Raw genomic sequence first — 25,303 nt, 5'->3', positions numbered from 1 at the left:
AAAAACCGCCTCAACACAGAAAGCAAATCCTAGAATACAGCTACCCAGTCATAAACCTGAGGCAGTGGAGTCCCAGAAAGACTGCAGGCCACTTCTGACGAATAGCTAGTAAATAGGCCTTCATACCATATAGCTGATTACAAACTTTAAGCCAAATAAAGTACCCAAGCAAATTTTCAAACCTTCAGAACTGGTTTACTCTGAACTTCATTTATTCTACCTGGGAGGATCAGAAGTCTAGTTTATCCCATTTTCAACAACGGCAAATCTCAACTCTTCACAAATTTCAGATTTACTAGTTAACTTCACATTCTACCCAAACTGCCATTCAAGGCAAATAAAGATATGAAGACCATGTACCTCCATACAAGTCATAAGAAGCTGTTAACACTTTCCATAGATCCAATGGTGTTCAGATTATAACTGATATCTACATTCCAGATGTCTGTCAACGAGTTTAATCCCAAATTTATAGCCCCTCCATGTTTACCAAAAGCTCAGTTGAACAAAAAAATAATATTCAGAATTACAGACAAAAGCATACCCAAAGTTCCATTATATTATAAAAATATATCACTGCATCAAATGAGAACAGATAGCACCCAAATCTTGTCACGTTGTGAAATTCACCACACTACTTACTCTCCCAAATTTTATTGAATTGCAATTTGCCATGAGACCACTAGATTATGTTAAAGGTTATTGTAAGAAACAACCCACAAAAACGTAACACTGCATCGCAGATGCCTTTAAAGGATATCACCAATATTCCTTTTTGTGAAGATCTACCACAGGAGAAATGCCCACCTGATCTTTATTCAAAAACTGTGATTCTCATAATCAACTGTTCTTATGTCATAGATAGTAAAGTACATATTTCACAAGCTTTTTGTGTGAGTTGCTATAGCACTCAGCTCTAAATTTGTGACTCCTTCTCAGAGTACACTGTTATTAAACTATATTTTTAGCCTTACTCCTGGCTTTACTCTTCCATCATTCTTTGTTTTCTTTTCTACCTCATTTAAACTCATATTATTTCATCATACTTTTGACACCCCTTTTGTAAGCAAGGCAGAATATAAATAATACAGTGTTTGATATTTTTACAGCTTGGTTACTATATTTCTGCATGCACTGCAATCCCTATCTGGTGTTTATAAACTCATTTTATATTTGTAATCTCTCCCCTCATCGTAACCACACTAGAATGTAAGCTCCATAAGTCAGGGACTTTGTTTCATTCACTGTTATATCCCCAGTATCTAGGATGGTGTTTGTATCTATATTAACAATACTTGCAAAATGGAATGACCATGAAAACAGAACAGTTATATCTCATACCAATCTGTTACATAATAGAATTTTTCTTAAGTGAAAACTGACCTTCAGTCTATATGATCTTCGATGTTTTGGCATTGATCTGCCAGAAGTCAAGTGTACTTATCAAATTTATTTATGATAGAAAAAATCTGGAAACAGCAAAATATCTACTAGGAAAATGTTGAAACAAATAATAGTATACATCCTATATCAAGTTAATCATACAGCCCTTAAAATTTATGAAGATTTTAATAACAAGGAATAACACAAGTGAGATATTAATGAAAAAAATCAGAGAATAAAATTACACATACAATGTGAGCCCAACTTAAAAAAAAAGAAATAAACAAAACAGAAAATGATGGAAATAAACCAAAATACTATATATTAATGGTCTTTGCCTCAGAAATATTCAATTGACGTATTTAATTTTTTTCTGTTTTTCTAAATTTTATATAATAAACACATTTTACACAAAAAAGAGTAATTTTGGTATCCAGAGGTGATAAAACTCTATATATTATCATTAAAATCTTGAAAAAATTGTTAATTTACTATAGGATAAGAAGCACATTATTTGGAACATAAAATAACGAAGGACTGCTAAGTGAAATAAATACTGTACCTTCACTGCTACATGAAGTTTTGCTGTTTTCTTGGATGGTCCTGAGGCTTCATATGTTGTGCCATCCACATCTACAGACATTGTGAAGACCGGGGCATGGACAGGTCCAGACTGAGATAAGAGCTTATACTGAAGCCCGGGCCTGATCTGATTTAGCCTCATGAGGGCATTCATAAGGTCTATTGCTTTACTATCCAGGACTGTTAAAGAAAGAGGAATGAGATCAAAAATTAAACAGAAAGCCATTTTGTTTTAATCTATGCATTTGTAGATTCCTAGTGACCATTATAAATTTACCAGGTTTCTTAAAAATGAGAATTTCAAAACACACAAATCAACTTCATGTCATAAGTAATTTGGAAAATGACTTATTATGCTATTAATAACATCACTGTAAAAACAGCATGCATTACTATATCTATACATTAATTCTCATTTGTCAATAATAATGTATCCTAAGCAATGAAACCTGGAAATACAAAAAAGTAATTCAATTATCAACTTCTCAGCTAACATCTATTCTTATAACTCTAATGGAAATCAATCAAATTCTTCATTTTTTGTTTTCATATCTGAGGCTATAAATCCTTTCTAATTCACATCTGTAAGAATAGAAATTTTGCACACTTTTCCTTAAGTTTCGTTTCATCTTCTTATTGGGGTCTTTATCATCCCCTAATCCATCTTCAAATGGCCTCTTTAGAGCTGAAGACCCAGAACCTAAAAACAATTGAGAGATTCTTCATCAGTCAAAATAATAATCTAACTTACTCTACCACATATCTAATATGTTCAGGTAGGAAAATCTTAGGAATCACAACAGGGACCACATAACTTTTCACTGATCAATTAAACTGCCATATTTATAATCTAGAAAAGCAAAATTTTAAAAAGCAAATCTTCTTGAAATAATTTAATATTATCACTTTTTATATATACTTATTTCCCATTTATTCATATACAGACACAAATATCCATGCATATACTATGGTCTGAATATTTGTGTCTTCCCAAAATTCATACGTTGAAACTTTTTTTTTTTTTGGAGACCAAGTCTCACTCTGTTGCCCAACTAGAGTACAGTGGCGTCATCACAGCTCACTGCAACCTCCACTCCTGGGCTCAAGTGATGCTCCTGCCTCAGCCTCCCAAGTAGCTGGGACTACAGGAATGTGCCACAATGCCCAGCTAATTTTTTTTATCTTTAGTAGAGATGCGGTCTGGCTCTTGCTCAGGCTGGTCTCGAACTCCTGAGCTCGAGCAATCCTCCCACCTCAGTTTCCCAGAGTGCTACGATTACAAGCTTATGCTGAAACTTAATCCCAGTGCAGTGGCATTAAGAAATGGGGCATCTGGGAGGTGATTAGGTCATGAGGGTGGAGTCCTTATAAATTAGTGCCCTTATAAAAGAGGACTAAGAGAATTAGTTTGTTTTTCCACCATGTAAGGAAACATAGCAGGTTCCATCTATGAGGAATGAGCCCTCACCAGACACCAAATCTGCTGAAACCTTGATTTTGGACTTCCCAGCTTCCAGAACCATGAGCAATAAATTTCTGTTGCTTATTACATCCAGTCTAAGGTATTTTGTTATAGTAACCCTAACAGGTTAAGGTAGCATATATTCAGATCTATTATATGCATGAACAGGAAAAGTCTAGAAAGCTATATAGCAAAATATTAAAAGTAGTTACCTTTGGTAGTATTTTTACTTACATCACCTCAAACATTTCTAAAATTTAACATTTATACTGTACAAACAGTTAAACAAACAGTTTTAAAGTTCACATGTTAAATCTTATGCTTTCGGATATCTGATTATCAAGGTATAAAATACTCTTCTGCCTCTTCAAATCCTATTGAAGATCTTATTTACAGTTCACCTCCTCCACAAACCCTTTCTCTCATATTAACTTTCTGAAAGAGTTTCTATGGTATCAGAAATATAAAGTACTGTAGTTTTATATTATTGCCCATTTCAGATATTCCCTTAGTGTTCTTTGAAGATCAAAGATATTTTATCCTTGCCTTGTATCTTAGAAACTACCTTAAGACAAGACTTAGAAACAACATAATGGGTATGGAGCAAAAACTAACCGAACTGATATTAATCAATTTCTTGGATAAAGTAGCCAGTTAATAACACTGTCAAGCAAAAGGCAGGAGCTTTGCTGTCCAAGTTAAAATATAGAGAAAAGCTCATCAATTTGTCCAAGTACTTATAAGAACACTCTGTGTCTTCAACTTAAAATTTGGTTGCTAGGTTCTTCCTAAATTATGCTCAAGATACTCGTGCCATCAGATTCTCAGATACTTCTAGTGAAAGCTTTCAGTAAGAATGATGAGACTAACTATGTATCTTCCGATCAAGATTTATTGTCCCTGGGGGTAAACACTGACTTCATCATTTACTTGGGTCAGTATTTACCACTCAAGTCAATCAATCTTGATGTTCTATTCAACAGAAGGCAATATCTGCTTAGTATTGTATTTCATTTGCATTACATAAAACTACAAGTGTGCCAGTCTCCCAGAATACAGTCTTTAAGAGATAAAAGTTAAAAACAAACTGTATCTATTCAACCACTCTTCTGCTCATTAAGTTACATAAAAAGCAGCTCCTTGATTGTCTGCAAATCACAAACTGGCTTCAATACAACACAGGATCTATTCTCTAAATCTGTGGTCCTCAACCCCTGGGCCGTGGACCAGTAGGAACCAGGCCACACAGGAGGTGAGTGGCAGGCCAGCGAGCAAAGCTTCATCTGTATTTACAACCTCTCCCCATTGCTCACATCACCGCATAAACTCCGCCTCCTGTCTGATCAGCAGTGGCATTAGATTCTGATAGGAGTGCAGCCTACTGTAAACTGTGCATGCAAGGGATCTAGGTTGCGTGCTCCTTATGAGAATCTAATGCTTGATGATCTGAGGTGGAGCTGAGGCAGTGATACTAGTGCTGGGGAGCGACTACAAATACAGATTATCATTATCAGACAGGTTTGACTGCACAATAAACGTAATGCACTTGAATCATCCCAAAACCATCCCCCTCCACCAGTCCGTGGAAAAATTGTCTTCCATGAAAGCAGTTCCTGGTGCCAAAAAGGTTGGGGACCACTGCTCTAAATCCTCCAGGTACATAAGTATCACTCCATGGATTAAACTTCATTCTACCATTCTAGCCATTGGAAAAGGGCTGTAAAATCTGGGGCTAATAATAATAGTAATCTGCAAAAAAAAAAAAAAAAAAAAAACCACAAAAAACAATGTAAAGCAAGCAAGTACTTTTCAACTTTTATAATATCTAGTAATGAGAAGTAATCATAACTGAGGCAACAATTTTTCAAAATAATTATTTTAGTGCTTACCATAGGCTTGGCACTATTCTTAATACCCTACATGTATTAACTTATTTAATCCTGATAAGCACCCTATGAAGCCAGTACCTTAATCATCTCCATTATAAACTCATTCAACAACAAATATTAATTCAGCATTTACTACGTGCAGGACAATTTTAGGTGCTAAACATATAATCGGGAACAAAATGATCTCCCTGTACTCAAAGAGCTTATACATAGTGGTGGAGACTAATTACAACATGTCCTACGGTAGTAAGTGCAATGGAGAACAGTAAGAGAGGCCTAAGGAGGAGGAACTGTTGCTATTTTATAAGTGGTTCTCATCAGAAAGGTATCACTGATAAAGAGACCTTTTGATGAAGACCTGAGAAAGTAAAAGAGTGAACCATTCAGCCATATGGGGAAATGGTCCAGGCAGAGAAAACAGCAAATATAAAGATCTTAAGGCAGGAATGTGCTAAGAAACAATATGAAGGCCTGGATGGTTGGAGTGGCATGAACAAGGAGCACGTGGGAGCAGATCAGGAGAGCCAGGTATGTAAGGCAGTAGTTCTCAACTCTAGCTGCCATTAACTGACAAACTATCAAGATTCCACTTCCAGTATGGGTGACTAAGTAAATTAAAAAAAAGGCTTCGTGATGAGAGCAATTAGAAAAGCTGGACAAGATAGAGAATAAGTATCTGTTCCCGGACAATGAAGAATTATGGAATCAAGATCTGAGAGGTAAAGGAAACCCTGCACTGGAGGCCGTATTTCCCCTAGGGACATCTCCCAAATCCAAAAGAGGTCACTAATAACTGAACAGAGGAATTCCAATAGGCTCCCAAGTCTCAGGAGTCCAAAACTCAAGTTCAAGTACCACCAAGAAGGGAAAGCCTAGCGAATCCCCCACACTCTGGGTTGGGCCTCTGAAATGTTATATACTAGAAACAAAATAAAATGGAAATGCTCTGAACCTCACAGAAGACTGAAGCCCATCTTCAAATCATCTTAATCCCTAACTGCATTAAAATGATCTACAATTACCAATTCCATTAGCCATCTCCCAGAAACAAATATAAATCCTCCCTGGAAGAAGGTATCGTTACAGCCTTTTTCATTTAAAAACTCTAGTATTGATAATAACAAGGCACATGAGAAGACAAGATACTGTGATCAAAAATCAGGAGAGAGAGCAGACAACAGAAACAGATCCAAAAAGGACCCAGATAGGTGGGGCTTTCAAAAACAAACTTTATTATAAAGCATTTCTGGCAGAAAATCTGAAACAATGAAAGAGTCAAAATTCTACAAATAAAAAAATACACTACAATCGAAAAACCAGCAGATCTGCAAAGGAAAATGACAAATCTACACTACAGAGGAATTGACAGAACTCTCTCAGTAATTAATAACAAGCAAACAAAAAATATACATTATTAAGTATATAAGATCTCAACACAATGAACAAATGTGACCTGATGTGAAAAGGATATGATCACCAACTGCAGAAAATACACACTTTTTCAGAGAAAAAAAAAAATTCATGTGTTGGCCCATAAAATAAGTCTCAACAAATATCAAAAAGGATAGAAATCATACAACGCGTGTTCTCAGATGACAGAATAATAAGTGAAAACTCAAAAACAAAAAAATTAACTAGAAAATCCTCATCTGTCTGGAAATTAAGCAATGACATCTAAATGGCCAATGGGTCAAAGAACTCATAACAAAGGAAAATAAAAGTATAGTTTTAACTAAATGATAATACTAATGTAAAAGAATGTAATGTACATAAATCTGTGCTTAAAGGGAAATTTATCATCTTTATAGTATATATGACAAAATACAAGGCTAAAAAATCAAGTATGTATTCATCCATCTCATAAAGTTAAAAAAAAAAAAAAAGAGCAGCAAATTAAACCCAAAGAAAGCAGTAAGGAGGAAAAACTAAAGAGCAAAGATCAATGAAATACAATATAAATATACAACAGACAATTTTTTTTTTTTTTTTTTTTTGAGACAGGGTCTCGCCCCGCTGTCCAGACTGGAGGACAGTGGTGCGATCATAGCTCAATGTAGCCTCCAACTCCCAGGCTCAAGTGATCCTCCTGGGTCAGCCTCCGGAGTAGCTGGAACTTACAGGCATGCATCACCATTCCTGGCTAATTTTTTTTTTAGTTTTTTGCAGAGATGGGGGGTCTCACTGTGTTGCCCAGGCTGGTCTCAACCTCTTGGGCTTAAGGGATCCACCCACTTTGGTCTCCCAAACTGCTGGGATTACAGGCATGAGCCACCATGCCCAACCCAAAAGTTGATTTTTTAAAAAAACAAAAATGATAAACCCCTAGGCGAGAGCAATTAGCAAATAAAACTTGGTACAAAATGTATAAAAGAGGACATTACTGCAGACAATAAAAAAAGCATCTTATGAAATTACTTTATTCCAAAATATTTTTAAATTTAAGTGAAATGGACAAATTCCTAGAAAAACACAACTTACTAAAACTGTCACAAGAAAATGGCAATCCTATGTCTATTCAGGAAATGAGATCCATAATTAAAAACTTTCCCACAAAGAAAACTACATGCCCAATGACTTCACTGATGAATTTTTTCAAACAATTAAGGAAAAAATAACATCAATTTTACACAAACTCTTCAAAAGAACAGAAAAAGGAACACTTCTTAACTCACTTGATGAAACTACCATAACCTTGAAACCAAAACTTAACAAAACATCACAACATAGGAAATTTACTGACCAATCTAACAAACAAAAACCTGTGTTTCTGTGAATTGCTCAGAAAAACCTACATATGATTATTCATAGTAGCTTCATTTGTAACAGCCCAGACTGGAAACAAACAAAATGTCCTACAATAGGTGAAAAACAAACTCTGGCTCATCCATACACCATGGAATACTACCGAACAATAAAAAGGAACAAACTATTGACACATGCAACAACTTGGATGGACCCCCAACGGCATTATGCTGAGTGGGAGAAAAAAATCTCCAAAGATCACATGTTGTATAATTCCATTTCTGTAAAATCCTTAAAATAATTAAATAACAGAGGAGAAAACTTAGTGGTTTCAAGGCTAATGGGATAGTTGAGGGGAGAGAAGTGGGTATAAAAGAATAACATGAGCAGGATCTTTGTGGTGATAAAATAGTTCTGTATCTTGATTGCAGTAGTGTTTGCAGAAATCTACCCATGATAAAATGGTATAAAGTTTATACACACACTGTATTACTGCCAATTTCCTGGTTTTGATATTGTACTATAGTTACATAAAAGGCAGTCATCAGGAGAAACTGGGTGCAGGGTACACAAGACCTCTCCATACCATCTTTGAAACTACCTGTGAATCTCTAAGTATTTTAAGATAAAAATTAAGAGGGGGAAAAAGAATTGCTTCTTTATTGAGAACAGACTCAGAGACAAGGACAGAAGCAGAAAGGCCAAGTAGAAGGTGACTGCAACCAGGTAAGAGATGATGGCAGCTGAAGCAAGAATGTTAGCAGTGAAGAAGTTGAAGAAACAGCTGAATTTTACACATACTGTAAAAGTAAACAGACAACATTTACTGATGATTTGGATATAGGTAAATGAAAGAGAGGATGCGAGGCCAACTGGAAGGATTCTGGCCTGAGCATGCAGAGTTTCTAATAACTGGGATAGGGACAATTACAGAAAGAAAAGAGTAGACGCAGAGTGAGGACAGGAGTTTGGATTTAGACATCTTAAGTTTGAGATGCCTATTAGACATCCACGTGGACATACTGAGGAGGTATTTTGATATTTGGGTCTGAGTTCAGGGGCTGGTAGTCTGGGGTGGAAGTAAAAATTTGGGACAATCTTCAGTATACAAAAGGTATTTCAAGACAACAAACTACATGACATCCCCTGAAGAGTCAATGTCAGTAAAGAGAAAAGGTCTGAGGGATGAACCCTGGGACACTTTAACATTTAGGAGTCAGGAAGATGAGGAATAACAAACAAAGACAACTGAAGAGACAGCAGTAGAGAAGAACCGAGAGAAAGTGATGACCTGGAGGTCAAATGAAAAGTAGTATTTCATGTCAGAAAAAGTAGCAATACCAAACGCTGTTGAGGATACACAGCAACAAGAACTTTCCTGCACTGCTGGTGGGGGTGTAAATTGGTATACATAACAATTTACTAGGTCATTTACTAGCCTTCAGTAACTCCTAGACATGTACCTCAGGAGACATGCATAAGAATGCTCATGGCAATACCATGAGTGGTCATGAAAAACTGAAGAACCTAAATGTCCTATAAAAGTAGAATGAGTAAGTTATAGTATATTCATAACAGATACTATATAACTATTGAAATGAACCAACGAGAGCTGTATGCAGCAACATGAATTAATCCCAAACAATGATAGACAGAAAGAAGCTAGTCTCAAAAGATTAAACTCAGTTCAATTCCATTTCTAGAAAGTTCCAAGCAAAATCAAATTATTTAGGAAAGCATACAAAGGTTGAAAAGCTAAAAAGAAAATCTAGGAAATGGTTATCAAAGCAGGAAGTTCATGGGGATGGATAAATGAATGGCTTCTGAGGAGCTGACAAAGTTCTGTTTCTTAACCATGGTGGTTGATTATATGGATTTTTTAAAGCATATATTTTTTATACTAAATATGGAAGAAAAAAGTGCTCATCTGTGTCCAATGTTGCTGAAAAGTTGGCGAAGATAAGGACTGAAAACCGACCACTGAACGCAATAACGTGAAGGTCAAGAGATACCTGGGGAGAGGGGTGAGGAAGAAAGCCTGATTAGAACAAGTTCAAAGAGAACAGAAAGTAAGGAAAAGGAAAAAGAAGAAAAAGGCCGCTCTTTCCAAAAGTAATGCTTATAAACGCAAGCAAAGAAACAGCACTCTGTTAGGGGAGCTATAGCATCTAGGGAGAGTTTGCTTCAGTTTTGTCTTTCAGATGGGAGATATTACATCAGGTTTTTATGCTGATGAAAATGATTCAGCAGACAGGGTAGAACTGATGCTGGTGAGAGAAGAGATAATTGCTGGAATAATGTCCATTGGTAGGCAAGAGGAAATGTGATGTAGTGCAGCGGTCCCCAATCTTGGGACTGGTTTCGGGGAAGAGTTTTTCCATGGACGGAGAGGGGGTGAAGGGGTAGAACATTGTTGCCTCTGCTCCACCTCAGATTATCAGGTGCTGGATTATAATGTGGAGTGCGCAACCTGGATCTCTCGCATGTGCAGTTTGCTGTAAGGTTCGCGCTCCTATTAGGGTCTGATGCCACCTCTGATCTGATGGGGGACGGGGCTCAGGCAGTAAGTGATACGAGTGATGAGGAGCAGGTGTTGGTACAGTGGGGCTTAGCTCCCTTGCCAGCCACTGGCCTCCTGCTGTGCGGTTCTGTTCCCGGCAGGCCGTGGACCAGTGCCAGTCTGCAGCCTGGGGTTTGGGGACTGCAGATGTAGTGCATAGTAGAAAGGTTGGTCTTCACATAAGAGGCTGTATGTTTCTCCATAGGCAATGGAGGGAAAAGCAAAGCATATAAGTAAATGCAGTGAGGCTGGTAGACAGAGTAGTTAGAACATGCAGAAGTTATCTCCTATTACTATTTATCTGAGAAGATAAATAGAAGCAAACAAGGTCATCAGATGAGAATAAGATGGTAGAGTAGGAGATATGAGAAGATGTGGAACAGTTATCTAGGAAAAGTAGGGAAGTATTGAACTTATAGGAGGATTGCCAGACAACACAAATCCCTGTTAGGTTAGTGTCATAGACTTACAAGGGGAACAGTCAAGACAGCTGTATGTTTTTTCCCCAGCCATGTTCACCAACCTGGGACAGGCACAGAGTAGATAGAGAGATACATTTCAACCAGTTAGAATTTTGCCAGAAACAGAGAATGGAGGAAGTGAAGGCAGGGAGTGATCACGACGGACAACAGGCAAGGTAAAGACAGAACAGAGAATATGAGAAGAATGGGGGACTAAGGAAGGGCCAACACAATAAAGGGTGAGGTTCAAGAATTGAAATGAGGGTACTAAACACGGTGATGACAAGAGGAGACTGGAAAATGGGATTCTTGAAAACATGACTGTGGAAAGGGTACAGGTACAGTTATTAATGAAGGCAAGATGTAGGGTGTATCCATAAAATGAGTAACTAAGGTAATGTAGAAGATAAAATATTTATGGGAGAAGTAGTCAAGGAATTGAGACATCCAAGTTTTGGAAAAATTCATCTGAATGCATACTGAAAACACCAAGAATTACAGGAATAAAATTTAAGTGTGAACATCAGGAAGCTAAGTACAAACAGCATGAAAGCATGAGGGAGATTCATATTATAGTCAAGGCACAAAATGGTAAAGTAACTTGCCCAGGTCATGCGGCTAGTAACTGATACGTCTAGAACACTGGCAGTCTGGTTCTACTTTATGCTATCAATTGAAAACTAGCAGTTCTCATACTTTCGAGAAAGATCTTGAAGTTTAAAAAAAAAAAAAAAAAAAACTTAAGTAAGTGTATCTGCTGTTATATGACTACCTAAAGGAAAAAATACAAAATTGAAAGAGTGACTATGAACTCAGTGTTTGAAATAAAATTTTCTGTTACTAGACACAAGAATTTACATATATTTGAAATTTTTATTCAATTATTCAATTCAGAGGCAATGCTTAATGTCACATGGATATGTAAATTCCTTTCAATAATTGCTTCACCACTGAGTGAACATGCTCTGGAAGAAAATAGCTTTCATGCCACAAATTTTATTGAGCACTACTTTATAATAATGATAGGGCAGAATCCGGAGTATTCTTTCCCCTGAGGAATTTACAGTGTGATGCAGTGATTTTCAAACTAAGAACCACTTTACACTCCTAAAAAGTTACTGAGAACCCAAAGAGCTTTGCTTTGTTGGAAATATCCATCAATATTTAGCATATTAGAAATTAAAACAAAATTTTTTAAACACAAGAATACACAAGAAAACAGTCCACTAGTCATCAAAGCAATGATGTCATCACATGTCATATGCAGCCTCTGGAAAACTGTTCACTCGTAAAACAAAAAGTGGAAAGGATTGGGCGCAGTAGCTCACACCTGTAATCCTAGCATTCTGGCATTCTGCTAAATAAATAGATTGGGCAACTGTACTATATTTGTCATATAAAAATTATAAGTAGAATAATTTCAATTGTTGGAGGTGAGCTGCATCCCAGGTAAAGAGTATCTGGTGTTAAATATCCCACCTTCTAATATAACAGGAGAGGAAGGGGATGGGGGGGAACGAAATGTTTTTTGTGGCATAGTAAGAAAAGTAAGTGGATTCACGTTTAAGCATCCATTGTATCCTAAGCACGAAGGCATTAAAAAAAAAAATACCTAGCAATAGCCAATAAAGAAAGAAAGAGGGTAATTTCCTTACTGAGAGATATGAACTAATTGCTCAAGGCCTAAAATTAGTAAGTAGTAGAGCTATGATTAGAACGCAGGTCACACTGACCCCAAAATTTACACTCTTTCTGCTGAAAGTCTGAGTTGAGACAGGTTAGTACAAATGAAAGATGGTCCTGAATTTTCCAATGTTTTTCTCTTTCTCTGTATTTTGCTCTTTCTTTCTCAGTTACATAACATTTCCAAGCATGAGAAAGATCATCAAACTGATAAGTGGCAGCGATAATGTCTCCTCCTAGCTTATGGTTTATCTCTTCTCCTCACACCAGGGATTCTCACAGTATGATCTCTTAAGTCCTTGCAGTAATGGGATTTGGCCAACATAGCCAAATGAGTTGGTCACTAATAAAAATAAATGACAGCAAAGTGATGTCACTAATGGGGACAGATGAGAAGAAAGTCAGGAAGAAAAGCAATAAACTTTCTCATATATGACTTGGATAAACAATTACTGAGTTCTCTTAGCAATAAAAAGGGATGCATCCCATGACTATCTCCACCACTGCCAACCCCCAACCCTAATAAAAAAAACTTATACACTCACCTTCTTTATCAGAAACTGACCAGGAATACTTCTGAAAAGGCTTACTAGATGGAAGGGGGTCCATCTCCAGCACTTTATAAATCTGGCCAAAAGCTGACAGTCTGAGTGCATGCTGAAGAACAAAACATTATATTTAATAAAATTCAATAACTATTCATAAAGCTCTTAGGACATCTAACTAAAAAGACATTCATTAAATGCTGGTATTAAGACAGCATAAGTCCCTAACAACATGCAAGAAAAAAGTGTTAAAAACAGAAAATAAGGTTAAGATAATGAATCATGGTGATATGCTCAGTCTTCTACCTGTGCACTGTGAGTAATATCTTCTTTTTGCTGGATGGTCATATAGCTCAGAGCATCTGTTGGGTCTCGCTCACAAGGATCATGAAGACCAGGACCCCCTTTGGCAAAGGCAAAACACAAAACTATCATTTAGAACTGAGTTTAGAATTCAGTAAACTGACACAAAAGAGAGAGAACAAAAAGAAAAATAACTGAGGAACTAAGTTAAAAGTCTGATCAATTAAGTGAAATAAAAAGGACACTCTCGTTTTCAATATGTTAGCACTTACATATCCTTATTTTACACTGGAAGTCACTTATATATCTAAGATCAAAATTGGGTCTTACTCTGAGAATTCAGAAATAGCATGATGAATCATCCCAAGTCTTAAAGGGGATTACATATAGATAATAAGAACAAATTTAATTTTTTCAAATTTAAAACCAGACTACAAACAGAATGAACTTCATACATTTTAACCAAACATCTGCAATTTGAAATTCAGAGTTCAAGGTAAAGCAAATTCATGGCAGATACAATATCTTATTAGTACTATTTATGTTAGCACACATAAAATACAAATTATAATTACTGAAAAAGAGTTTCATAGCACTTTTCCAATATTCAAACATTCTAGTTGCTAAAATTCAAGCAAAATAACTCCTATGCATCATTTTCCTATGCAGAGGACAGATTTAGCATATATTTAGAAAAATAAAATAAAATGAGATTTTACTGATTCTTCTGCCTCCAGAGTTAAGAGAAACCCTTACCAGGAAGTAGTATTCCAGATGCCAAACACTCCATTACTCTTCTCAAGGCCTCCCCAGCGCCCAAAGGTCTATTACAAGTACCTATAGACTTTTCACATATAAGTTCTAGTGGCTAGAAAATATTAAATTACAAATTAGTACACACACCAAATGTTAAAAGGATTCCAGTTAAACGTGAACTAACATTTCTATCTAACAAGGGAGGCCAAAAAGTGAAAAGTCAATTTAAGATTTAAGGCCCACTTAACTTTTTCCCCATGATTACCAGCTTCTACCCAGGCAAGAGTTTTTGTGTTTTGTTTTATGGTTTTTTCCTCTTTTCTTTTCCTTTTCTGTCCAGCCTCAGAAAGATAAAGTACTTAAATTGAGCATTTTTGAGAGAATATTTTCAAAGGACATTTTTGTAACAAAAACTTTATTTTCAGTTACCCAGAAAAGATCACTAAAGAAACTATAGTGATCTAATTCATTTAACAAAGACCTTAGCCTTCATATAAGTTAGTAAAAGCTAATAACTAGACAATGTACAAATCTAGCCCACCTATCTCCCACTTAACTTAGAAAGCACGCAAACCACAAATATCTCAATATAAGAATAAGACTTCATTTCAGACAGCCTGTCCCAAATACTTACTACTACAATCAGAATAAACGAAGGACCAAATCTTCGTATTTAATAAACCAAAAATTCATACTATATCAAAGTAATAATTGCTAGATTCATTTATAAAATGGACCTTCACAGCTTTATTTAAATTGTTTTATAAGGCTCTTAAGTTGTAGTCTCAATTCAGTCAGGCATAATCATTTCCTGATTAAGTCAATTTTACAATATATGTTGTAGATTATGTCCATAACTGCATCAAGTATACTGTTTGCCTGACCTTAATTACTAACATGAATTTATCTTTAAGTGTCTCCACTCAAACAGAAAGTTATAGAAGGTACAGGATTCATATATTGGCCTATCAGGTAATTTCCACTGTAATGTAAGGAGATACTGAAAGAGAAATGGGTCAGCCAAGGAGGCTTCTGTGGACAGCAGATGAACAGTTAAGTGATCAACCATCAGTGCAGAGTCAAGTGCAGGAAGACACTCACTTCCAAAAGGTATAATGAAAACCTTTTGTCAGGGAAAAGAAAAAAAAAAACCCTAAGGTTCTGTTAACATGAATATGATGAGACAGAAGGGACAGATTATATGCATAAAGGAAGAATCTGTGGTAGCTCTCGCCTATAATCCTAGCACTTTGGAAGCCGAGGCAGGAGGATAGCTTGAGGCCAGGAGTTCAAGACCAGCCTGAGCAACATAGCAAGATCCTGTCACTACAATAAATTTAAAAAATTAGCCCTGTGTGGTGGTGCATGTCTGTAGTCCTAGCTACTCAGGAGGCTGAGCCAAGGAGTTTGAGGCTGCAGTGAGCTAAGATAGCACTACTACACTCTAGCCTAGGGGCAACAAGCAAGACCCTGTCTCAAAAAAAAAAAAAAAAAAAATCCATATAAAAACATGCTTAATTCTTTTTTCCAGGGCAAAAATAGATAATATATGCCTTACCAAACTCAGAAGATAGCCATTTTACAGTAACACTTCATTTCTATAAGATTTCCTGTGCTACAGCTTCTGAATTTGCTTTTAGCCATATTTTAAGTACTTACCCATCCTTTTAATGGTGCCCATGTAGGGACTCTGTTGCACAAATCACGCAGAATGCGGAGGACAATTACACATGATTTTAATCCATTTGCCCTTGCCTAAAACAAACAAAATTATTCTAACATCCCTGTTGAAATTCATTTTTCATTTTAAGCACATTGATCATGGACAGGTTCTTTCAAGTGAATAGTAATTAGCAAGGCATTCATCAGTTGTCAAGCAAAAAAAAAAAAATCAAGTTATCAAAGTAGAAAAATTGTGGTTTAGAAAGGCAGGTTTTTAAAATAAAAGGAGCATAATATTAAAATTGCTTTTGTAGCCCCATGGTAACCCCATTCCAGGCAACTACCTATCTTAACTTTAGTTTTTCTCATCCATGTTTGCATATTATAAGCAAACATTTGAAATTCAGAATACTAAACCAAAAAAATTACATGATTATAAAACATCATTAAATACAGTAGAAGCTATATTAGGAAATTTACCTAAATTAACTCATTTACCCAACACTCCTCTATGAGACAGAAAGCACCCTCATTTTACATAGTACACAGAAACCAATAAATGGCAGGTGTTCCAAATGACACTTATGCAAGGCTATAATAACAATAAGATAACAACAAAGAGCCAACCTGAAACCATTTGGCATGTCGAAGAGACGCCAAGGCATTTAGGCATTTCTGCCTGTCCAATAAGTCCGGAGGATCTTTCATCGAAACATTTTCTAATGATAAAATGGGATAAAGAGAGACAGATACAATTTGACCAAGGGGTTCCTGTCAAATTACCAAACAACAAAAAAAATTTAAAATAGCAGCATCTGAGTGAACTCCCAGAAAATTTCATGATTTGACTTTGTTACTTTTTTTAAAACTATGTGCACTATGATTATTTAAGTAAACAGTCATTAGAGCAGTTCTGTGTACAAATACAATGAATCATAAAGGAATTCATTCAGTAAACAAATCAATGTCCACTGCTGCTTACAATGTGGGATCTTACTAAGCACGTTTAACATTACAGGGCACAAAATAAGTACACGGCACTTTTTCCTTTGCAAGGGTGCAAAGGGGAAATCTGGGACCAAGAGCAATAATAACTTTTTATAGAAGAAATTTTGATCATTGATCAGCTTTTAAGGAAAACTGGAGCTCTCTTTTGTACTAATCAATTTGAGATCTCAATATAATCAATTTGAGAATACACTCAGTATGGCAAATTTTTTTTTCAACTAAATAAGCTCATTCAACAAGATAAGTGCTAATGTTAATAGAAACTTTACCCCATGAATGAGAAGTCAAGTGTCACCCTGGAGTTCTCTTTATTTTCTAAACCCAAATTATTAAAACTACAAATATAATATACATTGAAATATATTTAAAGTTTATAAACCCTTGTTTTATAAAAGTAGCAAAGAATACTATCTAATTATGGCTATTCAGCTTGCCTTAACATTTTAAAGTTGGATTAGATGGCCCAAAGAAGCAAAATTAAAAATTCAAACGTGATTAATGACAAATAGCCATATTTGAGAAGATGTCACATGATACTAAATCCAAGTTTAGACAGCCAAATTTATCTCCTCTAAGCTGCTGGGATGTGAGTTTTTAAATTTTTTGAAGACTTGGTACATTATTTAAATGCATACAACATGCAAATGTTTCCTGGGGAATAATATTTAGTCTAATCCAATTAAGTCAGATTTATCATTCTTTTTATTAAGAACTCTCTTAAATGTGAGCAAGTCCAGCAACACTTTTTTCCCAGTATTATCATGATAGTAATAGACTTGGTAATGGTGTTTGTGTGGGCCAACTGATACAATATAAATATTTTTAAGTGGATGACAAGAGCACTGATATTTTTGGTTTCTTCAGTTATCAGAGGACTCTATTATGGCAAATTCAATGTTTGCTCTAACTGATGAAATGTCATTAACTAAAACTGAAGACATACTGTCCAAAAGAAAACAAAACTATTAAAGGATGAATTATGGTTCTCTTCATTGGCTACAATACTATAAACGCTGAAGTGCTACGTGCTTATTTTCTGACCAGGTGAGCTCTACAGCAGGTATTTGCATTGCTTCGCATTAATCTCTGCTAACAAAATCACAACACATGGTCTTATTACCCCCTTTTACTCATAAATTGAGGAGGCTCAAAAAGGACTATTAACCTGGACTTATTTATAAGCATAAACAAATATACTATGGGTATTCACTAGCTCCTGGACTTGCCCAATTTTGTCTTTACAGTGATGCAAAATATACAACTAACCTGTTTTAATGTCAAAATGTTTAACCGTGGTTAATACAAGCATCTGTGTGCTATGGTCACGTACCAGATAAAACAAACTATTGTAAATGAATTAGAATCTCTCAAAAGTTAGACATAAGAAAGGTTGACTGACTACTAAGTAATATAATCAAAATAAAAGGTATGGCCGATGCTTATATTTTAAGACTTCAATTTTTAAATTAACAGTAAGGCAAGCTAAGTTTTATTCTATCATCTTAGCAAGTAAGGATGTCAGGAAGAGGGAGACAATGGAAGAGGGAAGTGAGGCAGAGGAAGTTTGGATAGGAAAAGACATGGCAAGCCAAAATTCTTTTTGTACTCTCTAACACTTTCTTCCAGGGGTCAGAGCTTGTAAATAACATCTTACTATGATTGTGACACAGACATTTTTAATGGGGACCAATGACAAAAATAATTTGATAAACTTTCATCCCAAAGGCAGATTATAACCACAAATTCTTATAATGAAAAAAAATCGAGACATCAGCTTGCTACACAGTCAACATTTGAAGACAATAGACTCTACTAAAAAGAGATGAAAGGGACAGGCACTGAACAGAAGACTTGCACCGAATTCTCTTTTATATCACCATCAGAATGGCCATGTTACTTCATGCTCTGACAGAAAGTCAAAAGATCCAAAATGTTTCAATATTCACAAGGTAGGAATATTGAATTCATCTCATTTTATCTTCTTCAAAGTTTTCTATATTAAAACAACATAAATTCATATGGTAGTACAGCACTACTTATAAGCCCAGCTTGCTTATTTCCTTAATATAATTGATAATATACAGTTTTATATATTTTCATTCATTAAAAAAATAACTTCATTTAATGTGGCAATGAAGGAACCGCTGCTGGAAAAACACTGCTACTTCTGGTAGCAGAAACTCAAATTTAATATTTCTAAAGTTAAATGTAGGTGTTTCAATTTCATGGAGAAGCAAACTTTTCTGATTCTAAAAAAAGAGACATTTGGAGGTCTTTTTTTTTTTGGAGACATGTCTTGCTCTGTTGCCCAGGCTAGAGTGCCATGGCATCATCATACCTCACTGCAACCTCCAACTCCTGGGCTCAAGCAATCCTCCTGCCTCAGCCACCCCATCCCACCCCAGAAGCTGGGACCACGGGTGTGCAGAACCACGCCAGGCTAATCTTTCTATTTTTTGTAGAGATGGGGTCTCACTCTCACTCAGGCTGGTCTTGCACTCCAGGCCTCAAAGAAATCCTTCCACCTTGGCCTCCCAGAGTGTTAGGATTACTGGCGTAAGCCACTGCACCCAGCCTTCTTGGAGTTCTTAATTAGAAACAACAGAACTGTGAGCCATTTCATTTTCTCCTGGAGTGATCAGTGAAACAGATAAAAACATGGAGGCAGGGGTAGGGGATAAGGGTGACGAAAATGGCAAAAGCAAAGAAAAACAGCTTTTTTCCATTTTATTACTCAGTAACCTGGCATCAGGGCATGAAGATACATACAGCATTCTGAACAATGGAAGCACTGGAAAGAAGTCTATTATGATTAACCATGTTTATTTGGTTAGAGGTTAGATCAGTGACCAAATCACACCATACTACACGAAATGTTGGTCAGTTTCTCTCAATGCCTTACATGCAAGCTAACTCTCTGCCCCTGTTAACAAAAATACTAGCTTGGAGATGGGGCCAACAAAAAGCCAAAACATGACTATGTTAAATAGGAGTTACATGTCTGGAACCTGGGCTCTTCAAAGGTAAAATAATTAAGCTCAGTATCATGAGGGGCTCCTTGATAATCTAGACATGAAGATGAGAGCCACTGAGTTCATTCTGACAGAATTTTCTAGTTAGCCTGGGAATATCCTGGCACCCCCTTCTCTCTCAATTCCTTGAAGCTTTCTGGAGAGAAGATATTATGCCCCAAGCTAATGTCCACTGAAAATATCAGGACACAATAATATGGACAGGTAAATATAGCAATAAGGGAGAATAGAGCACTGTTCTCCTAATTTATGTTAGTAATGTCACTCAGGATGACTTTTCTTCAGTGGCAGATGGCCACTGGAAAGATAATGGCTAAAAGTTTTCTCTGGAGAGTATAGATCTATACTAGGAAAGACAGGAAAATAAAGCCTGCATCATCATTATAATCCCAGTTGTGATCTCTGGACTGTAAGAATCTACTTACTGCCTTGACCCTAGCAAGACACATGCTAGTGAACTTCTACCAAGAAGAGTCACAAGTTCACATTGGCACCAATGTGAAAAGGGACTTTGGGCAACTTCTCTGTGAACCCCTGAAAATCCACTCCAGTACTAAGGAGAGAGGTTTGTCTTAATCTAAGCCACAACAATCTCTGTAATTTCCCTAGCCACCTGGTTTGAGATTATAAATACAATAAACAATTTGTCATCCCCTCAACAACAAATATACTAATTTAAAATTATAAGCACCAAAAGAAGCTGAGACTCTGTGTGATGCTCAAAATGACTAGATTAGCTAAACCACTCATGCACTAATCCCAGACAGTAACAGGAGAGTGGACTGCATACCGGACTTAGAGTCAGAAGACCTGGGTAAAATGTGAGACTTTCCTAGACAATATGCTGACTATGTAAATTCATTTAACAGATTTATGGGAGGGGGTTGATTGTCTACTATGTATTAGGTATCATTCTAGGTGCTAAGGATAATAGATAGAGAAAAAGATACCTGCTCTCAATGAATCATAAGCTATAAAATACACTAGCTTTATATTATTAGCACTGTATAAATACAGTATACTGATTCCAATACTACAGAGGGTATTTAAGAGTTTAACTGTGTTTAGGTTCAGTTCTTCAGACCTATCATGCACATATTATTTTCACTGTTAACTGAAGGCAGTTTGAGTAGGTGGGTTTGTGCTGTGAATCTTTAATAAGCTGAGCGACTACTACTATTTACTGAGCAACCACTCTGTGCTAGTTACTGTACAAGTCACATTACATAAATTCTCTCATTTAACCTCAAAACAACTTTTTGACGTATTTTTTATCCACACTTAAAAATGAAGAAACTATTCAAGGTCACACAGCAACAGTAACTAATAGAGTTAAGAATCAAACACAAGGCTACTGCACACCAAGGTCTGTGCTTTTTCTCCTATGCCTTCATTAGCAGGAAACATGTAGCAATGGGAAAATGGTTATTCTCCAAGGCCTTTAAGTAAAAGATTAGAATATAGAAGGAGAACTAACAGCATAGGAGGAAACTTACATGTGAAATAGTAAATAATATCAAAGAGATTCACTATGTGCTCTGGCAATTTAAAAGCTAAATTGTGATCTGAAATGAGTTAGATCCACTTCTGCACAGACAACCCTGAGAAGATATGTTTGAGGCTCTAACTTGGCCCAGTCCTCTGGTTCTGCCTACTCTCAGCTATGCTTTTTTCTCTTTTCTTAGATTTTACCCAAGTATATGGAAAGTAAGAAAGGGAAGAGAAATACATGAGATATGTATGTATTGTGAATAGTTTGTTTGGAGGGGGTGAAGGAAGTTGAGATTCTATAGGAAAAATGTCTCTAAGAGAAAAGTTGTAATGGCTATTTTTTTTAACTCTGAGAAAGAAAATGAATAGCAATTGAAAAAAAGCGATATTTTTCAGTCCCAGAAATCCCTGGAACCTGAATGAATCTTGTACTTCCATCCCATGTAGTGGAAAAGAATTGTATCAAGGGGATGAGGAGATGTACAGTGTGAGAAAACAGAATTGTATAGCCCAGGTCCCATAATGCTCAAGTATATACTAAATCCTCCAAGATGTCCAGGAATACACAAACGGCTAGCAAAAAACAAAAATCTGTCTTTGACAAAGCCCAGGTTAGACAAAATGAGCATATTATAAAAGATAATCAAGTGAGTCAACAAGGCTGGAATGTTAAGGACAAGAGCAAAGCAAATCTTTCTGCCATTCAAAAGGAGAGAAAGTAAGATGTGTAAAACATTAGATCCAAGCCGATTCCTTCACCTTACCTGATCCCACATATCAGCTGACGAGATTCAGCTCATAGAGGTCTTTGGATCCTTTAGTAACTCAAACACCTTGAACAGAGACTATGACTCTCTTTATCACAAATTCCACTCTATAATAGTGTTCTAGCAAGGGTACAATACACTAAGAATCTGTTTTTAGCTTCTCCAAACAGAAATTAAAGTTATAAAGGCAACACACTAAGCTTAAAAGTATCTCTGAAAGCTATGACAAAAATCCCACGTAAGATAAAAACCATAGGAAAAAAGAACCCTGATGTTCCCTTAATACTTCCAAAGAAACAATGGAAGGGATGCCGACAGGTACAAGGAAATATAATCAACCTAGTCTTGGACAATACAGTTCAGTCTTTTTCTCATCTCCCTAAACTCAAATAAGTCTTAATAATACTTATAATTACAACTCTACTTAGAAATGGTTGGTTTTATACTAGAGGGTCAAGTAGAACACAGCTTACCAGAATTAACATTTATCTTGACACTTCAGAAATCATTTTATAGTTCTACAGTTAATGGTGAACTGTAAAGCTGTTAAAAAAATTAAGTCATTTAAGATTGGTTCTTCAGAGGTGCTACAGATACTATATACAGCAAAAAATTTTGAAATGTATAGGCATAAACCCAATTATAGATTGGATGCACTTTGATTTTAAAGTATGACTCATAAATGTGTCTGATTTATATCTATTGGGTATGATATAGCTTTAGTTAACCCCAAAAAAAATTTTTAAAAGGAGTCTATCACTTTTACTTTAAGTGATTCTATGAGTCACGTCTAGCAAAAATCAAAATTCTAACTTCACTGGTAAATGTACCTTTTTCTCTACCCTTATCACCAACTTGAAATAAACTAAGAAACTGACCAATATTTCTTACTGCACTGAAATTTCCAGGTAAGGGAGTAAGCAATGGGACCTGTTGAAAGTCTAGTGACAAAAATAACAACAGGGAGTCCCCACTGGCCCACATAGGCCGCACTGCCTCTAAATTTTCATGACAGAGTAGCCAGTTGGTCAAAGGTTTGACACAGGAGAAATATCACATGGCAAGTTTCTGAGTGGCAAAAACAAGCTAACTTGACAGGATAAAAAACATCAGAAAAAGAAGCCCACCACAGCTCCATCATTACTTCTCAAAACTACTGACAACTGAATAGATTTCTCACTCTACTATTATGGGGATGACACTGCCATATGGTAATTCTTTTTAACTTCAGAAGAAAGTTAGTTTAAAGCATGATGCTCAGATAAATCATATTCAAAATGTCAACAGGGTCACAAATCTCCTAAAAAAGATTATTCACTGAAGAAAAAAAAATCCCCCAATTTACAGCCCTTACACTACAAAACAAATCTACACATAGACAACTAAGTAAAGCATAAAACTTACAAGAATATATAGTTATCAGAAGTCACGAACAATAAGCAAGTGAGTAATTTTGAAACAATAAGTGAGTAAATTTGAAAAAAATTCTGTTTTGGACCGCATTCAATCCTAAAATCTGACCATTAAGCCAAAATACACAGAGTAAGTTGGCTGATATCAATAATTTAATGCAAACAGAACACCAAATGGTATAAAAATTAAAGCAAAGTTAAGACCATCATGATAAGCACAGGTTTTTGAATTAAAATATTTTATATTTTGAATTTATACATTTTTATAAAATATACTGATTATATAGAAACAAAGCTATTTAAAATACTATGGGTGGCATAAAGCAAATAAAGACTGTTACTTCCTAAATCCATAAAGCACAGTTAACATAGCATTTAAGAGAGCTTTTACATGAACAAAACACACACACACATATATATATATACACACACACACACACACACACACACACACGTGTACCTCCATCCTTCTTCTCCAATTCGTCTCTAATTAGAGGGGAAGTAAGTATCACCTTCAAAGTTAGCGTGGGCTCTTTTGTATTCCGAATTATAATAGATGCCTCATTTACACACTGTTCCACTTGATATTTCTCTTCTGTGAGTTTCTGAAAGTGACCAAGATTTCAAAAACACCCAGTTAGATTGAAATCTCAAAAAAAAAAAAAAAAATGCTTGCACTAAGTTCTCAAATGTTATTAACTACTAATATTACTGTGCTGAAAGGGCAAACAAAGCCTGTAACTAGTTCTTTAGTTTGGGAATAACACATCTCTCTCCTCCCAACTTACAGGCAAATCCTCATTCTCCATCCTTCAAAAAGCAACCACAACGTCAACCAACCATACAATTATGAAACAATATTTAAAACCATTCTTTCTAATATTTGAAAGTAAAATGACAAGAGCATCATTATGTGATAAATGGAAATTATTGTTCTTGAAATTATTACAGAGAACTATTATAGAATAATAAATAGCTGGAATGCTCTCTAAAACAATAGCTTTTTTGATAGAAAGAACAGCCTAAACAGGAACTCCTACTTGCCAAAGACTCATGAATATAAGCTTATGTAGATTTATAAAGAGAACTGAGTAAGCATGAATGAAAAAGGATGTCTGCATAGTCACTCAACAGCTAAAAAAAAAAAAAAAAAAAGTATAAACTAGTAACTTCTTCCCTTCTCTGACATGACAACAGGTCTCAGAGATCTTTCCGATGAGACTTATTATGGGATGAGTCATCTGACATCCACAGGGAAAACTACATTGCTTCTTTTAACATACAATTATAAACATACAATTCAGGGGCCTTCCAAAAATAAGTACCCAATTAGAATCCTATATTGTTATATTTAATATATTTTTATACATTAAATGTATGATTTAATACGTTACAGAGTCTTTTTTCTTGGTGGTGAAATTTAGTACCTATTTAGTGGAAAAGAATTGTATCAAGGGGATGAGGAGATGTACAGTGTGAGAAAACAGAATTGTATAGCCCAGGTCCCATAATGCTCAAGTATATACTAAATCCTCCAAGATGTCCAGGAATACACAAACGGCTAG

The 25,303-nt window shown here is 35.8% G+C and overlaps 1 protein-coding gene across 2 annotated transcripts in view; it reads right to left on the bottom strand.

Annotated features, from left to right (window-relative positions):
- The window catches only part of STRBP (spermatid perinuclear RNA binding protein), a 125,845-nt gene that overhangs the window by 23,223 nt on the left and 77,319 nt on the right, over positions 1–25,303 (bottom strand). For both annotated transcript variants that reach the window (XM_012664425.1, XM_012664424.1), the window contains exons 5-12: positions 24,199–24,343; positions 16,656–16,747; positions 16,026–16,121; positions 14,367–14,478; positions 13,614–13,711; positions 13,308–13,419; positions 2,573–2,665; positions 1,946–2,145 (exon numbers count right to left, since the gene is read on the bottom strand). In XM_012664425.1, coding sequence (XP_012519879.1) covers positions 1,946–2,145; positions 2,573–2,665; positions 13,308–13,419; positions 13,614–13,711; positions 14,367–14,478; positions 16,026–16,121; positions 16,656–16,747; positions 24,199–24,343 — 948 coding nt within the window. The remainder of the gene's footprint in view (positions 1–1,945; positions 2,146–2,572; positions 2,666–13,307; positions 13,420–13,613; positions 13,712–14,366; positions 14,479–16,025; positions 16,122–16,655; positions 16,748–24,198; positions 24,344–25,303) is intronic.

Source organism: Propithecus coquereli, unplaced genomic scaffold (genome assembly GCF_000956105.1).
Source record: "Propithecus coquereli isolate 6110/MARCELLA unplaced genomic scaffold, Pcoq_1.0 Scaffold89, whole genome shotgun sequence".
Taxonomy (NCBI): Eukaryota; Metazoa; Chordata; class Mammalia; order Primates; family Indriidae; genus Propithecus; species Propithecus coquereli.
Note: the sequence above shows the minus strand (reverse complement) of the source record. Positions and strands in the feature narration are given on the sequence as shown.